Raw genomic sequence first — 15,717 nt, 5'->3', positions numbered from 1 at the left:
GATACTGATAACATGTGGGTAGATATATCATGATAGCCATTAGGATTAAACAATAATAATCATGATAAGTTCAGCTTCGCACATGGACCTAAGCGACTCTTGCGAGATCTGTTGGGCTGCAGGGATGCTGTATGGACGGACGAGCCAAGCTATCACCAGAACTTTGAGCTACCTGGTTACATCACTGCCAGATGAATACTACGTTGCTCACGTCAGCAGCTAGGATCCTTTCGAGCGGTAGCTGAAGTCATGTTCTCTCTTTCTCCCTCTTTCTCTCTCTCGCGGGCCAGAGTTGCACTAAAACGACTATATGGGCAGGGGTTAAGTCATAGATGAAACTAACGTCATATGTAGGGAAAGTGTTATAAACAACCTCGAAGGTTTCCTCAAGAAACATGCCAGAAACCCTTTGTGCTCCTTTGGTCGATTCTTCCATTCGCCTAGAGGTTACGTATATCCTTCAAAATGATATAGAAGTTCAGTATCCATCGAACTCATTCGCATGCATAACGAATCTGTTCTGAGGTTTGCTGAGAGGCTCGGGCTTCTCGGAGTCATAGCTCTTCTCACTAACAGTTCTACCACGAGGACTCGCTGCTGCGGTTGACGTGACGTCTTTGCTCCCAGTAGCAATCCTGTTAAGCCTCAAAGACTCCTCATCCTGCAATACTGACCTAGAGCGTGACCAGCTAAGCGAGAGTGATGCGAGACGTGAGCGAATGCTATTCAGTATGCCTTGCGTGACCTCGAAGAGAGGCGCAAGAGTAGGAAGACAAGCGGCCACAATCGACGAGCATACTTCTATGTTTCCCCAGACAACATTCCATGTGACAAGTGCTAGAGAATAATCAACTTAGTTACTGTAATGTATCACCAAAGCTATTCCTACCTGATCCGTCGGAGATAGTCACTATTGTTGCGGCTTTCACTCGATATGATAGAGTGACAGCAGAGGCGACCACACAGCTAAGAGTAGTCAGCAGCCGGAGAGCATATAGCATGTGTAGCAACTCACAATGCTCCAGAGCCGAAGACGAAGAATAACAAGGTCTTTTTGGCTCTTCCCATATGAAGGCTTCTAATAACCGGCAATGGAAAACAAAGGACAGCAATGTCTAGAGACGTATTGATACATGCGTTTGCGAGCATCCAGTTTTCAAAGTCTATCTTTTTTGGCTTCTTGGCATCTGATATTTGCACTGTATAATTCCAAAACAGTGAAGGCTTCCTCCTGGCAAGGAAAAGCTATTGGCGTCAGTCTTGCCCGACCACTGTCACTGCGATCAGTCTACGTACCAACTCTGCGCACAGCATCCATAGCACAATGATGCCTATTAAGATGTTTGATAAGATCTTGAATCTCCGGAACGTAAAGAGTCGTTGATAGAAAACGAGGACCGAAATCTTGATTAGTCCGAAACAAAGATACCAGAGGAGGATATTCGTAAAGTTGATCTGGGAAGAATCAGTAACCAACATCGACCTTCGGGTCTCCTGCTTCTTACCTTGGCAGCGGCGATAAATTGATCCAAGGTACGAGTTTTGATCGGTCTTGCGTGAAGATTTGTTGCGCCGGCATAGATTCCTGACCCGCATAATCCAGAAGCCATCAGCTATGTCTATGTCAGTAGGGCCTCAGTATGGTCGGAATGGTTAATTACCCAGCAAAATATGATGAGATAGTCATCAATGCCAAGACGGAGCCTTTTTGTGAACCGCGCAACCATGCGAAGGGCTACCGCGATTGTCGCAAGTGAAAGTACTGTTATACATGCCGCAAGCTCACTCTTAGCTAATGGTAGAAGTGTCATAGCGAAATCTTCAACGGTTGTAATTAACAAAGTTTTGTCATAATGAGCAAGCTACGAAAGCTGAGACGGAGCATATAAAGCTGAGCGCATCAGGGGCTATATCATACTGCCCTGGACCCGGGTTTCTCATCCCAGGAAACTACCTTGCGCGTCTTTACGAGCTCGAGGGACATATGACAACGGTTTCCTCGTTTCTCTCGATCAAGTCTATGGTTTACTCTCTTAAAATAGGTACTCTGACGAGCTTCGGAATACCCCGGGTCCAACAAAGCCCTGGCTAGCGGTGATAGGTTGCTGATACCTTCCAGCACTTCGTACTGCAGCTTATCATCGCCTCTGGACTTTCTCGCCGAATGTTGGAATGGCTTGGGATCGGCGTGGGATGTTCACGCTCTGGCCGATGAGGCCTGTCCATTGCCAGGCTGTCAGCGCACTCGCGTGTTGTGACGGAATAATTTCACCCGCTTGATGTTGCGAAGTGTATGGACATGTATATGAACAGGAATTTCACAAGTTCCATGATTTTTTCCGACCATATCCAAGCTGAGTATTTTGTGGAAGGCGGTCGGTACGAGTTTGGATGACAAGTACAATGACAGTAGCAAAATGCTCGAGGGAAAATACAACAAGGGTTCGATCAGGGGAGCCTAAATTTGTGTGCATGAATGAACCAACAGGTATGCTGGTCTTGCTTTTACGTTTAGAAGTCATGGTCGGGTACGCAATAGGAGGTGATCATACTGAATCAGGAGAGATCCCCGCTCCTTGTACAACCAAATAGAGGTCAGTGGCATGGATTCAAAGGTTCCCCTGGCTTTAAGCCGTCCATCCAATCATGTGTTACTGTTGTACCTCAGCCGCTACAAGACTGCATGTCTTTCCTCTGCCTCTTTTCATAGAATGTTTTGGTCATCGCTACAACTCCCCTGCAGGATGAAGTTTGCCTATTTGCTGTTGTTCACTCTAAGTGCAGCTTTGAGAGATTCGCCCCGAGAAACTTTGGCATCAGATGTCTTGCTCCACCCTCCACCGGTCTTAAATTTGGCTGGGGTGTCAGAGACTTCCAGAACACTCGTCGACTATCGTCAGAAAAGCTCACAGGATACCCGCACCAACAATCACCATGCGCGTGAGCGTCACTATACGTTCAACATTACCCGTGAATATGCCGCACCAGATGGCGTCAACGCTAGCCTCCTGCTAGTGAATGGTCATTTTCCTGGACCAACGATACGAGCAAACCTAGGTGATGTCTTTGTAGTCAAAGTCAACAATCGCATTACAGGCCCGGAGACGGGCACAGCTATTCATTGGCATGGTCTCCTTCAAAAGGACTCCATATTCATGGATGGTGTACCCTCAGTATCCATGTGTCCAATTCCTCCTGGAGAGTCTTTCACCTACCGCTTTATAGCAGATCGGGTAGGAAGTAGCTGGTGGCACTCTCATTTCTCAGGACAGTTGGTTGGTGGTTTATTTGGAGGTATAATTATTGACGGACCTTCAAACTTCGATTACGATATAGATATAGGTCTTGTCATGATAGTAAGCCAGGTTTATCCTTCTAATCCCATATCTGATCGAAGACAGAGTGAGCGATATCATAGAGATTACCGTGAATTAATCGACGCGACAATGCAGGCGAGAGTTGTTCAAAGCGATAATAATCTGATAAATGGCAAGATGTATGTTGTCATTCTCCATGGGGACACGTCCAGCGAATAATTGTAACCAGGCCATTCGATTGCTCGAAAACAAATCTCACGTGTTCTTCGGCAGTGAAAGTTTCGACCTTCGACCGATTTCGCAGCGGAAAGATTCATTTACTTCGTATAGTGAACTCAGGTGCAGAGCCTTTCGAACACTTTTCTATTGACGGACACATGTTGACAGTTGTCGCTCTTGACTTCGTTCAAGTCGATCCGTTTGTTACGGATGTTGTCAGCCTATCGCCAGGTCAGAGAGTAGAAGTGCTAGTCAATGGTACTGGGGAGCCTGGGGACAGCTATTGGATGCGTGCAACCGCAGACAGAAGTTGTTCTACAGTCAAACAGCCTTTCGCACTTGCTGCCATATACTACGAAGGTGCAGATTGTAGTGTTGAGCCCTCGAGTACACCGACAAACCGCACTCTCAATGCATGTAACACTGTAAGCTACCCTGTAAGTGACAGTCGACTTATCGCTGATGTAACAAGACCGAATTGAACAAGGCAACCCCCTTCGAACATGATAGCCCAGAGACTACGCCTTCCTACACGCAGCACTACGACTTTACCTTCGGGGCCAACGCTACTGGCACCAGGTTATTTTTTACTAACAATCGAACATTTCGTGCTGACTTCAACAATGCGTTACTAGAGCAGGCTGCAGATCCGGTCTTCAGCTTAGCTCAAGCTCCTCCGCAATCTGTTCTTGACGACTTCAGCTACAACACGTCTTTGAGAATCGTCATGCGTAACTTTTGGCCACGTCCACATCCTATGCATTTGCATGGCCACGATTTCTCGATACTGGCAGAAGGTATTGGAACCTGGAATGGGTCCGTACGGACAGATAATCCACTTCGACGGGATACTCATCAGATGTTGGCAGCATACAGCACTAATAACATGCTGAACGGAACCATCACGCCAAGCTATCTGGTCATTCAATTTCGGTTGGATAATCCAGGAATCTGGCCATTCCACTGCCACATTTTCACGCATCTGGCGCTAGGCATGTACGTCAACATCGCTTATGGCAAGAAACAGATCGAGCAACAGACAGTACCTAGCAGTGTGCATGATGTTTGCGTCATATGGCGCGAATATGCAAGAACACATTTAGTCGATCAACCGGATTCTGGCTTGAGGCTATTTTAGGCTAAACACTTTTCGTATCTTAGTGAAAGAATTAAAGGTTGCATAGGTGGCTTGATAAATTGAATCATACACCATTGATCTGTGCAGACAGGATGCTCGTCATGGATATCTTATGACCATTGTCAAGTATGAATTTCGGTACGTAGAAGCTATGAGTGATACCAGAGGTCCGGTAAACTATATAACGCAAGCTTAAAGTCCCCCTTTGAGAGTCAAGAATGTCTTTCTAGCTTCGCAACTGCATTTCATGACCAACAAGTGCAATTGCCAATATATTCTTAGCTTCCAAGGACACCCATAATAGAAGGACATAAGCGTACCGCTTCACTCAGCGTCAGTCTTTGCTTTAGCCTTCGCTTGGGCAGCAGTGATAGCCTCCATCTGAGCCTTGCATGCCTTCTTTACTGAATCTCGCTCTTTCAAGCCCGCGAGCCACTTCTTATGTGCAGGGTAGTCATCTTCGTTGAACTCATCTGGGAAGCCCATGAATATGTAAGGGAGCGAATTGTGCCACATGACAAAGAAAAGGTCCGCATAGGTCACTTTGTCCCCAACGAGAACAGGATGCGAAGTCGAACCTTCTGGTCTGGATGCGAGATGCTTGTCGATCACAGCAATGATACGTTTCGTTTCGTTCATGTAACGGTCCTGTACTGAGCGAATCTTCTCCGGATGGTATATGTTGAACCTGTGAGACCTGCTTAGATATACTCGAAGTGAAAGAAGTCCGACACTCACCATGCAGCTTGTCCCCAATAAGGACCTTGGCCTGAGACCTGGTAGAATAGCCATTGTTTCTCGGCCCACTTCTCCGGGCTCTCTGGATGGGAGATTTTGAAATCCTTGTCGTAGGTTTCCAGAAGATACTCACAGATCGCACCAGATTCCCAGATAGTCAGGCCCGTGTTGGGATCGACCAAAGATGGCACACGACCATTAGGGTTGATGCTCTCGTACTTCTCTTTCTTCAATTCACTATAGGGTACGAATGACTCTTCGTACGGTACTCCCAATTCTTCGAGAATAATCATCACCTGCATGACAATGTTGAGTATCGAGAAATTTACTCTTTGCATGATCCTACCTTGAACGGATTGGGCCCTCCTTCTATTGTTCGGAAGCTGAGATTAGCACCATCTATGTCACTTTAGAACGAGTACTAACCAGCATTGTAGAGAATGAGATTCTTAGCCATATCGAGCTTTGAGATAAGTCGCGAACAGAAATTGATGACAGTCTGACCACAGAGTTCGAGTATTCAGGGAGCTTCGAGCGATTGAGGTCATAAGGCTTCAAAGTGCACGACTTGAGCATACGGCTAACGGTATCCATTGATCCACGGCCATGATCGCCCTTACCTCGACGAACTAGGTACGAGGTGGTCGCGAGGCCATACCGAGTCAGGATACCAAGTGACCGGTGTGGCGGTACTGTGCCACTTTCGTTTTTACACGCCGAGTGATTGTTTCACAACACTTCAAACAAGCAAGTTGCAGGTGGTACAACGGCCTCACGCGAGTGTCTCTGTATACGAAAGAACACGGGCTATGAATGATGGATAGGCGTGACCGGTGACCAAATTGCTCTCTGTTGCGCGTATTTACAGCTGACTCGCGCACATATTTCCTCTGATTCCGGGGCATGTATGAACCCCTGTTAAAGACCCATGGATACGTGAACCTTTGGCATGTAGGCGAGGTTTCACAACAGCTACAGGAGCTTACCTCTCCGCGTGCCAAGGCGGGATAAACCACCCGCTTTCACAGCTGCGAGGTTGACGAGATAAGCCTGTCGATCAAGAAATGCAGTCAGCATGAACGACAGACCTGGAGTATAAGGCATCTGCTATGTAGATACGGAATGAAGTCCGAACGTGGAACCCAGCTCTTCGCAGGGACTATGGCCGCAGTGGATTGGCGAAGCGTAACCAGTCTCCGTGTTTGATATATGCTTTACGCATGCAAGCACCTAGTCGCAGTACGCAATCTCTGTCCATTGACCTACACTTGCTGCCATAAACGTGGGGAGCGCACCAATAGAACGTGTAGAAGTGCAGCCACAAATGCTGCTATCAGAGCATGGGCTAAACAGCTCTTCTTTGTAACTACCAGGTAGCCATTGGATGTTGGGAATACGGGTAGGTCTGGGGAGGAAGGTGACATCAATGACCTGGTCAGATCAGACTCTTGATTGAAACTCCTGATATTGATACTGTCACACCCTTAGGGCCTACTGCCGGTCAGATTGTGACCGAGATATCAAGTATCTGATTTACAACTTTAGTATAGGATCTTGATCGTGATATACTACACCTGAGCATTTAGGCTCCGAATCCTGTAGTACGCATTCCTTACCTTCTGTTAAGCTTGTCGAGATGGATCACCCTAAAGCAGTAGGCTACGCACCATATCTCTTCAGTAGGATTCCAGACGCTGTCAAAATCGAGTCTCTACAAAAGCCTTTAAGACTAGGAGTACAATACGCACTTGAACACCCATATCAGGTTGCAACAATTGCTGTTTTACTGATCATAGGGATTACGAGCCTCAGTTCCGTTGTGACGATCTCAGCCAACGATAATGAAGTCCCTCTCTACAGTGTCCGTTCGGCATGGGAGCCGCAGATTTGGTCCTCTTGGAACTTTTTCAGAAGAGCAGCCGAAATCTTGAACGGCGGCTATAAGAAAGTCCGTTCATGCACACAGACTACTTAGATACTATAGGCTGACTTTATCAGTTTCCCAACCGTATCTGGAAATTCACCAGAGCTGACGTGGATATGCTGGTTCTTCCGCCGAGATATGTCAAAGAGTTGCGCTCCCTCCCTATAGACATTGCCAGTCCAACAGCGGCCCATGCGTTCAATTTATCGGGAAGTCACACTAACATGAATATCATTCTGAAAAATAATCTCCACTTCAGAACTCTACAGGAGAAACTCACTCCGAATCTGAATAGACTGGCTCGTCCTATGCAGGAAGAACTGGAATATGCAATCAATATGGAGATACCTGAAAGCAATGGTAAGACATCGCTAGTCATTACACTGAGCTCATTCTTACAGACTCAGGGGAATGGGTGCAAATAAAACCTTATCATAGCATTCTTCGGCTTGTCGCCCGTGTCAGTGCACGGGTCTTTCTAGGGGTCCCACTGTGTCGCAGCGAAGAATGGCTCGAGATTTCGACTGAGTTCACAGAGAACAGTAGGTATAGATCGAATCCTAAGCATGAAGGCAGATTATTGATTGTAGACATCAGCCTTCATATCCTTGGTAATCCTTCGGATGTTCCCACGGTTTCTCCACGGCATTGTCTCCTGGTTCCTTCCCTCAGTGTGGCGCGCAAATAACTACATACGTCGAGCCAAGCGGTTGTTGACACCGGAAATCAAAGAGCGTCAAGCTGCCTGGCGTAAAGGCTACCAAACAGAGAAGCAGATGTCATTGCTATCCTGGATGATCGAAATAGCGTCCGAGGCTGAATCCAAACCGCAAGATCTGGCACACCTTGAAGTCGTTATATCGCTTGCATCAATCCACACGTCTCAGATGAATGCTGTCCATGTGCTGTATGATCTAGCCGCTCATCCGGAGTGTATACCAATTCTTCTTGAAGAGATTGATTCTGTTGTCAAAGAGAAAGGCGATTGTATGAGCTGGGATAAGACCAGCTTCTACAAGCTAAAACGCCTTGATTCGTTGATGCGGGAATCTCAACGACACAACCCGCCTACACTCCTCTCATACCACCGTATCATGCAACGCGACCATATACTCTCAGACGGAATGGTTCTTCCGAAGGGAGCTCATATTACCATGCCAGTTAATGCCATCCAGAACGATCCTTTAGTTACGCCAGACCCAGAAGAATTCCAACCCTGGAGGTATTTCGATCTACGATCGCAAGAAGGTCAGGGACACCTACACCAGTTCGCAACGACTGAGGAAAACATCTTGAATTTCGGCAAGGGCAAGTTCGCTTGCCCCGGCAGATTCTTCGCAAGCCTGGAGATCAAGACCATATTGGTAAGACTTCTTATGGACTATGACTGGAGGCTTCCGGTGGGCACTGAGAGGCCTGCCAATGTTGCAGCCCATGAATTCATCTTTCCAAAACAGGAAGGCGTGCTGGAGTTTAGGAAGCGGAAGAAGCCAGAAGTCGAAGCTACAAGGTCAGAGGAATAGTACATTGACTGGGTGATTTCTCGTTGTAATGGTCTGTGGAGTACATCTTGCAGTCAGTAGTCTGGAATGTCGTATGCATTGTTACCTGTCTACAACAGTCGTACCAAAGAATTGTTTGTAATCTTGAAGGCGCATTGAATACGCCTCATCGTCCAAGAGCCTCTGCGCGAATCTATGATGTGCACATGCACAAGCCAAGCGTCTGGAATACCACCAATGGACATGTTGCCGAGTAAAGCTCCTGGTGGTCATATAGTAATGTAAGCTGTGTGAATTCTATAACTTTGCTCATTCTCTTAGACGTGCACACAAGTGTAGATCTTCCTTGCAAATAGATTTTCAGATTAGGGGCAGCTAAGATCCTTGGCTATGAGTGCCATCTGGCGTGCGTTTGCGTTCGAAACGTCATATCCGAAGTGGAGCAAGATTGTTGCCAGAGGCGGCTCATATGACCAAGTCCCGAATATTCACTGCAGAATTCAGCACATCACAGAACGATCTGGAACAAGCCTTGAGTGTCTGTTACGTGGGATTGAGTACAGTAGGATATAATAAGTTCCCTTGGTGCTGAACGACAGGTCGTCAGTTAGACCGTAATCGTGTTTAAAGCACGCCTGATGAACGTCCTGTATTTGTTCGCTCTCTAGGTATCTGTTCCGGGCCAGAGGGGACCGTACTGATGTTTGGCTGTAGCATGTATCCTGGAAAAAATCATTTGTAGATAGATCCGGATATGTTGACCTGGAATCTGCTCGCATATACCAAGCTAATTATAATTTTCTCAGATAGATTTTGGTCTACACCCGGTATTACTGACTTCGTGATATGCTCGTACGGAGTGCTTCAGAGAAAGATATATTGAGTGACAGAAGAGCCGCTCTTTGAAAGTAGACATGAGTGCCAAGCAGTGTATGGGGTCTTGATTGAGCTATTTTCAGCACTAATCTGCGTGTCGGGGTAAGCAGAGGCCCGTAAGCTGTGTAGTGGGAGAGCGCGCCAATAAAGATCGATAGCCCTGGATTGCAGTGTGATAATGGAAGTTGATAGGCTAGCTGAAATTCTGATGATGTAGAAAACTCTCACGGTCGAAGCCTTTTCCAAGAAATCTTGAAGTCAGAAGCCAAGCAGCACGTTTCAGCTCGGGCACACTCCGAAGCGCAGGGAAGCTTTGGGTGGCGTTTCTTGGCAGCATCAAATCCTGGAGCCGGGATGCAGGGTAGGACCATCAATTTCCATTGTCCTTCAATGCAGCCCTATAAATATACGTAGGTGTCGGTGAAAAGATTGCCGGTGATCTTTGCACCTTTGAATGTGATTGCTGCACACGTGTTGTGGCAAACTGCCGCGCATCGCGTCGCATCCCAAGGATCAATTGGTTGCCGCATTCCCGCCGTCCAGCAGACTGAGATCATTGCGCAGCCTCTCGAGGGGCTGTGCGAAGCGCTGACTAGGTATACCTGTTCCTCTCAAACACGACCACCCATCCACGTTTCTTCTTCTTGCGACATCGTCTGCTGGTTCTTTTTGTCTGTTTTTTCGCTTTGAAGTCTGTCGCGCAGGATCGCATATCTACATTATTGCATTCTAGCTGAGCCATTGTCTCCTGTGCGCCTACGAACACAGTACGTATAGGACCTGGGACCCTTCTTTGTTCTCTTACTACACTGTGTGACTGACGAAAGACTTCTTCAGGCAGGATTCCAGACAGAAAAAAATAAGACGAATACCAGCGATACCAAAGTATCAACCACACCACCTGTCTTCATCTTTCACCGCGAAGCAAACGGAGCTCTCAGCTCACACATGCCATCATGCCAACATGCAACACAACTTTGACCGATGAAATAATCGAGGAGACACCGCTGTTCAACTCAGTAAAATTTCACCACATTGGCTTGATTGTTTCCGCCGTCTTTGGTTTGATAGCCGTTGTGGTAGCACTATGGCTCATGATGCAACATGCCTGGCATTACTCCGTACCAACCGAGCAAAGACAGTATGTAGCTCAAATGTGTGGCTTGATAGCTTTTACTGACCAAACTATAGTATAATCCGCATTCTGTTCATGATACCTATCTACGCGACCGTATCGTTCCTTTCATACCTGTTCTATCGACATGCGATATACTTCGAGGTGCTTCGAGACTGTTATGAAGCATTTGCCATAGCCAGCTTTTTCGCCCTGCTGTGCAACTACCTAGCCCCAAATCTACACGATCAGAAGGAGTATTTCCGGTCGATTACACCCAAGAACTGGCTATTTCCTTTGACATGGGTTCAAAAGTGCACTGGAGGGCAAGAGAAAGGGCCATTCCGTGTCCCGAAGAGTGGTCTGACGTGGTTCAATGTGAGTCGAGCTTCTCGCGGTTGTGTCAGTTCCATATTGACATGAGCAGGTAATTTGGGTCAGTGTCTTCCAATATTGTTTCATCCGGGTTTTCTTTACCGTCGTCTCAGTCGTCACTCAAGTCGGGGGCCGATATTGCGAATCATCCCTGAATCCAGCATTCGCGCATGTCTGGGTCATGGTGTTTGAAGGAGTTGCAGTCACTATAGCGATGTACGCCTTGATTCAGTTTTACTACCAGCTGAAACCGGACATCGCGGATCATCGACCGTTACTCAAAATCCTGTCCATCAAGCTAGTCATTTTCTTCAGTTTCTGGCAGACTATTGTCATCAACTTTCTGGTCAGTTCTGGCGCTTGGAAACCAAGCGACACAATCGATTATCCCGACATCAAAGTAGGAATTCCCAGCATGCTGCTTTGTATTGAAATGGCTTTGTTCGCTGTGCTGCATATCTGGTCCTTTTCTTGGAAAGAATATGACCTATCGCACAAGACCGACGACACCTTTACCGACGGCACCTCTGAATCTGCACCGAAAAGCTCTTATCAGGGCGGCCCACTGGGCATAAAAGCTCTCCTGGACGCATTTAACCCGTGGGATCTCGTCAAGTCGACTGGACGGGGCTTCAGGTGGCTCTTTGTTGGTGCTCGCAAGCGCCATCACGATGTCAGTTACCAAAAAGGCACCCATCTCGGTAATCTGAACGGCAGCGAGCCACAATACACAGGCATCACGTTTGCAGGCAATGGGGAGCCTGCCAACAGCTTATACCACCCGAGTAACACGGGCTACGAATCATACAAGGAGCAACGGACGTATGGAGGTCTGCAAGGGCGAGAAGACGACAATGCAGGATTATTATCTCATGCGCAGGCGCAACCAACAAATCCTTACACCGGCGTGTATTCGAATACAACGCACCCAGACAGCCTACCTTCGAATCCAACTCCAGCATCAGCAACATATCGACCAGCCCAACCACAAAGAACTTTCTCGTACGAGTCGAATTCGGGGTACGAGCAAGTCACGCTGTCGGGTCCAGGACAACCACATCATCCACAATCTAACGACTGGAATGTGTTTGGCGGAGTGGGCCAAGCTCGGTAATCCACGTAGCGATCTTTGGTTTGCAACAGGCGTTCACATTGGCAGTTTGGGGCGTTATGTTTCAAAATGATGACGATATACCAGGAAGTTGCGTATACCATTTGGACACTAGGTAGAGCAAGTATCAAATAGAGGCTTGATGAGGAGGCGTTTTGTCTTGCATGGACTTCTGTATCATAATATTGATCTCTACGGAGGCCAGACGGCCCACTCGTCGTATCACGATATGACATTGGGATCATCAGGGCAGCTGTGCTACTAGAAGCGCGGCGTGGCATATACATAGTTTGCTTGAATTGACAGGTTTGCTATTGAGTTGCGTTGATATAATGACTGGAATTTTGACTGTGTAGTGTACAAAATGACATGATACATGATGTGCTGTCGTGCTTGTCACGATCGAGGCCAATTACTTGCGAGAATCTTTACATAGGTGAAAGATCGGAGACAGATTTTGCATCGAATGATGGGGGTGCGTCATCGGTGGGGGACAACAGGCCGGCTCCAGCGTTCTGGGCACTGCTAAATGGGGGCTGGGCGGGGGTCTGGGGCAGCCCAATTCGCTGGGCGTCTCAGCGCCTCCTGCGCGCTGCTCGAAAAAAATAATAGCTAATTATGTATGCAGCCCTCCTTGGGTGACTCGTCTCGTCTTCTTCCAAACCACATCTCTTCGCAAAGAGTTTTCACCGCCTCCGCTCGCCCCGCTGCTATACTCTCCTATACAGATTGCTCTCTTCAATTCGAACACTGAACAGTCTGAGGACAAGCAAAGAAGCCTTTATGCACTTTCAGACCCTCTTCACTTCCCAGGTACGTGTCCTCTGCTTGTTTTTTCTTATCTCGCGCCAACCGACGCTATGTCGCTACACACCGCCAATGCTTTGGACTGATAGCGATACTGAAATTTCATCTCAACCATTGTCCATTCTCTCGTCACTTGTGATGTTCACTCTTTTGGACCCATTGGCTAATTATTACTTGTACAGGACTACATCTCAGGTATACTCGCTGTCGAATGTGTATGATGCCATCGCTCACTCATACCTATCAGATCACCTGTGGAAGGCGTCAGTAAACTGAGCCTCACAGCAAAACCAGCAAGCCATACAAAATATCCCTACGGCATCCCAAGTACACGTCAAAAATGTTTTCAGGAATGCTCAAAGCCTCTTCAACGAGGGCTTTCGCTCCCCGATCCCTCACAAGCAGCGCGCATGCTCGGTTTTTGGCAACCATCCAGAACAATACTGCACGAGATCCTCCAGTTCCTAACCGCAAACCTACAGCAGTATCCCATGAACGAGCCACTTTCACAATCAAGGTATGTCAGAATCCACACGCACATTAGACTGTATCTTAACTTGGTAGAATGGCCCGATCTACCACGGCAAATCCTTTGGAGCCAAGTCCAATATCTCGGGCGAAGCCGTGTTCACCACCTCCTTAGTCGGATACCCAGAGTCGATGACTGACCCTTCATACCGTGGACAAATTCTCGTCTTCACCCAGCCATTAATTGGAAACTACGGGGTCCCGTCCGCGGCTCGAGATAGCCATGGTCTCCTACGATACTTCGAATCGCCTAACATTCAAGCTGCCGGTGTTGTAGTTGCGGATTTTGCGGAACGTCATTCTCATTGGACTGCTGTTGAGTCACTTGCTGAGTGGTGTGCTCGTGAGGGTGTGCCCGCTATCTCTGGTGTGGACACTCGAGCTATCGTGACTTACCTGCGAGAACAAGGTTCTTCTCTTGCCCGTATCTCCGTTGGCGAGGAATATGATGCAGACGAAGATGAAGCCTATATTGACCCGGAGGCTATCAACCTCGTCCGCCGTGTTTCGACCAAGGCGCCATTCCATGTCAATGCTGCAAATGGAGAATACCACGTTGCCCTCATCGACTGTGGTGTGAAGGAGAACATTTTGCGATCTCTCGTGTCTCGTGGCGCCTCAGTTACTTGCTTCCCATACAACTACCCTATTCATAAGGTAGCTCACCACTTTGATGGCGTGTTCATCTCGAACGGGCCTGGTGACCCGACCCATTGTCAAGAGACTGTCTACCACCTCCGGAAGTTGATTGACAGCTCCCAAGTTCCGATCATGGGGATCTGCATGGGCCACCAGCTCCTTGCTCTGGCTGCTGGAGCAAAAACCATCAAACTGAAGTATGGCAACCGCGCACACAACATCCCAGCCCTGGACCTCACCACCGGAAAGTGCCATATCACTTCGCAGAACCACGGGTACGCTGTCGATGCAACCACGCTTCCAAAGGAATACAAGGAATACTTTGTCAACTTGAACGACTCTTCAAACGAAGGAATCATCCACACTTCTCGGCCAATCTTCTCTGCCCAGTTCCACCCCGAAGCCAAGGGAGGACCACTTGACTCGGCTTATCTGTTCGACCGATACATGGAGAGCGTGGCCAAGTATAAGCAAGGCCAAGCGGTGTTCGGCGCACAGGGTAACAAGCCCGATCGTCTCCTCGTTGATCTGCTGAGCAAGGAACGTGTTGGCGTGCACCCCAGCCTGACTGAATGGAAGGGCTACGGCGCTGGACAAGTAGAGAATGCTCCCCAAGCCGCTGCAGCTGCAGCCTAGGCCATCTGACCATGCTGTCCGGTCATTTGTTGTGTAGGTTGTTTGGGAGGTAAAGCAGATTGACATTGGTGTTAGCATAGGAAATGCGCTGGGCGTCTTATGGCGTTGTGATAGCTTGAAAGTACTACCAGAAATTGGACACAAGAAACCAAATCACTATTGACGACATGTTCTGAGTTTATGCCGTGACGGCTCATTGAGCTTCCAATATGCTCGCACGAGGAGTCCTAGTCCGAGAACAGCCGATTTTGACCACGTGCACCTCATGACTCCCGAGTGTTACTCATGCGGGCCTTATCGCCCACGTCCACGTCCACGTACACTCACATGTACCACACCGCCCAACCTTATGTAAACGTGGACGTGGCCGGGTCTGGATGTGCAAACCAATAAGTAATACCGGCATCACCCTATGCGTACTAACTTTTTTGCCTTGCTTATCCGTTCGATTGATTCATGTTACTACACCTAAATTTGGCCTGCACGGCCCCTTGCTTGCTCAACGAAGCGCGTGAGATTCGCGAATCAACGACTCGCGACTGCTGAACCGTGCGGTAAGATCCATCCGATCGCCACTGCCAGGCCAGGTTCGCACATCTGCATATTGTCTGTCGAATTGCCATGCGAAGCCTGCACCACAACCAATTTGACTCGCATTCTATTCACAACTTAACCGATTGTTGCGCGGAGCCATCTGTGCATCCATCACCATTCACGAAGCAGGTTTGGACTGCGAACAATCTATTGCGAGCTGGACAACCCTTAGTAACAAGTCGCCCGACTCAATCTTCGT

At 48.0% G+C, this 15,717-nt stretch overlaps 6 protein-coding genes across 6 annotated transcripts; 4 read left to right on the top strand and 2 right to left on the bottom strand.

Moving 5' to 3' along the window:
* Positions 1-139: 139 nt before the first annotated feature.
* EJ05DRAFT_37152 (uncharacterized protein) lies at positions 140-2,009 on the bottom strand. The gene is made up of 6 exons (XM_033741145.1): positions 1,662-2,009; positions 1,506-1,613; positions 1,297-1,455; positions 1,016-1,245; positions 890-966; positions 140-837 (listed from the first exon to the last, which is right to left on the bottom strand). The coding sequence occupies exons 1-6, from the start codon at positions 1,809-1,811 to the stop codon at positions 479-481; spliced, it is 1,083 nt and encodes a 360-aa protein (XP_033605835.1). The 5' UTR covers positions 1,812-2,009; the 3' UTR covers positions 140-478.
* A 735-nt stretch (positions 2,010-2,744) lies between these two features.
* Positions 2,745-4,674, top strand: EJ05DRAFT_496215 (uncharacterized protein; the record flags this gene model as incomplete). The annotated part of the gene is made up of 4 exons (XM_033746355.1): positions 2,745-3,356; positions 3,402-3,496; positions 3,547-3,961; positions 4,009-4,674. The coding sequence occupies 4 exons, from the start codon at positions 2,745-2,747 to the stop codon at positions 4,672-4,674; spliced, it is 1,788 nt and encodes a 595-aa protein (XP_033605834.1).
* Positions 4,675-4,769: 95 nt separating this feature from the next.
* Positions 4,770-6,226, bottom strand: EJ05DRAFT_472293 (putative glutathione S-transferase). The gene is made up of 4 exons (XM_033743152.1): positions 5,839-6,226; positions 5,759-5,781; positions 5,413-5,708; positions 4,770-5,362 (listed from the first exon to the last, which is right to left on the bottom strand). The coding sequence occupies exons 1-4, from the start codon at positions 5,867-5,869 to the stop codon at positions 4,999-5,001; spliced, it is 714 nt and encodes a 237-aa protein (XP_033605833.1). The 5' UTR covers positions 5,870-6,226; the 3' UTR covers positions 4,770-4,998.
* Positions 6,227-6,793: 567 nt separating this feature from the next.
* Positions 6,794-9,135, top strand: EJ05DRAFT_460155 (cytochrome P450). The gene is made up of 4 exons (XM_033742604.1): positions 6,794-7,360; positions 7,411-7,696; positions 7,744-7,878; positions 7,934-9,135. Exons 1-4 carry the CDS (start codon positions 7,049-7,051, stop codon positions 8,857-8,859), a joined length of 1,659 nt encoding a protein of 552 aa, XP_033605832.1. The 5' UTR covers positions 6,794-7,048; the 3' UTR covers positions 8,860-9,135.
* Positions 9,136-10,364: 1,229 nt separating this feature from the next.
* EJ05DRAFT_472291 (DUF300-domain-containing protein) lies at positions 10,365-12,622 on the top strand. Its single transcript, XM_033743151.1, has 4 exons — positions 10,365-10,481; positions 10,552-10,855; positions 10,906-11,206; positions 11,256-12,622. Exons 2-4 carry the CDS (start codon positions 10,671-10,673, stop codon positions 12,315-12,317), a joined length of 1,548 nt encoding a protein of 515 aa, XP_033605831.1. The 5' UTR covers positions 10,365-10,481; positions 10,552-10,670; the 3' UTR covers positions 12,318-12,622.
* Positions 12,623-12,965: 343 nt separating this feature from the next.
* EJ05DRAFT_472290 (carbamoyl-phosphate synthase arginine-specific small chain) lies at positions 12,966-15,152 on the top strand. The gene is made up of 4 exons (XM_033743150.1): positions 12,966-13,127; positions 13,304-13,316; positions 13,369-13,638; positions 13,686-15,152. The coding sequence occupies exons 3-4, from the start codon at positions 13,462-13,464 to the stop codon at positions 14,922-14,924; spliced, it is 1,416 nt and encodes a 471-aa protein (XP_033605830.1). The 5' UTR covers positions 12,966-13,127; positions 13,304-13,316; positions 13,369-13,461; the 3' UTR covers positions 14,925-15,152.
* Positions 15,153-15,717: the final 565 nt, after the last annotated feature.

The sequence above is a fragment of the Pseudovirgaria hyperparasitica genome (genome assembly GCF_010093815.1).
Source record: "Pseudovirgaria hyperparasitica strain CBS 121739 unplaced genomic scaffold EJ05scaffold_1, whole genome shotgun sequence".
NCBI lineage: Eukaryota > Fungi > Ascomycota > Dothideomycetes > Acrospermales > Acrospermaceae > Pseudovirgaria > Pseudovirgaria hyperparasitica.
This window is presented reverse-complemented; position numbering and strand designations above follow the sequence as displayed.

What these genes read in the sequence shown, in the direction of transcription:
- EJ05DRAFT_472291 (XM_033743151.1), top strand. Translation starts at nt 10,671, where the DNA reads ATGCCAACATGCAACACAACTTTGACCGATGAAATAATCGAGGAGACA. An exon ending in GTACCAACCGAGCAAAGACA is followed by an intron (nt 10,856 to 10,905) that starts GTATGTAGCTCA and finishes ACCAAACTATAG; the next exon opens with TATAATCCGCATTCTGTTCA. An exon ending in GTGGTCTGACGTGGTTCAAT is followed by an intron (nt 11,207 to 11,255) that starts GTGAGTCGAGCT and finishes TGACATGAGCAG; the next exon opens with GTAATTTGGGTCAGTGTCTT.
- EJ05DRAFT_460155 (XM_033742604.1), top strand. Translation starts at nt 7,049, where the DNA reads ATGGATCACCCTAAAGCAGTAGGCTACGCACCATATCTCTTCAGTAGG. An exon ending in TGAACGGCGGCTATAAGAAA is followed by an intron (nt 7,361 to 7,410) that starts GTCCGTTCATGC and finishes TGACTTTATCAG; the next exon opens with TTTCCCAACCGTATCTGGAA. An exon ending in GGAGATACCTGAAAGCAATG is followed by an intron (nt 7,697 to 7,743) that starts GTAAGACATCGC and finishes TTACAGACTCAG; the next exon opens with GGGAATGGGTGCAAATAAAA.
- EJ05DRAFT_37152 (XM_033741145.1), bottom strand. Translation starts at nt 1,811, where the DNA reads ATGACACTTCTACCATTAGCTAAGAGTGAGCTTGCGGCATGTATAACA. An exon ending in ATCTCATCATATTTTGCTGG is followed by an intron (nt 1,614 to 1,661) that starts GTAATTAACCAT and finishes ACATAGACATAG; the next exon opens with CTGATGGCTTCTGGATTATG. An exon ending in GTCTTCGGCTCTGGAGCATT is followed by an intron (nt 967 to 1,015) that starts GTGAGTTGCTAC and finishes GACTACTCTTAG; the next exon opens with CTGTGTGGTCGCCTCTGCTG.
- EJ05DRAFT_472290 (XM_033743150.1), top strand. Translation starts at nt 13,462, where the DNA reads ATGTTTTCAGGAATGCTCAAAGCCTCTTCAACGAGGGCTTTCGCTCCC. An exon ending in GAGCCACTTTCACAATCAAG is followed by an intron (nt 13,639 to 13,685) that starts GTATGTCAGAAT and finishes TTAACTTGGTAG; the next exon opens with AATGGCCCGATCTACCACGG.
- EJ05DRAFT_472293 (XM_033743152.1), bottom strand. Translation starts at nt 5,869, where the DNA reads ATGGCTAAGAATCTCATTCTCTACAATGCTG. An exon ending in GAGGGCCCAATCCGTTCAAG is followed by an intron (nt 5,709 to 5,758) that starts GTAGGATCATGC and finishes ATTGTCATGCAG; the next exon opens with GTGATGATTATTCTCGAAGA. An exon ending in TATTGGGGACAAGCTGCATG is followed by an intron (nt 5,363 to 5,412) that starts GTGAGTGTCGGA and finishes CAGGTCTCACAG; the next exon opens with GTTCAACATATACCATCCGG.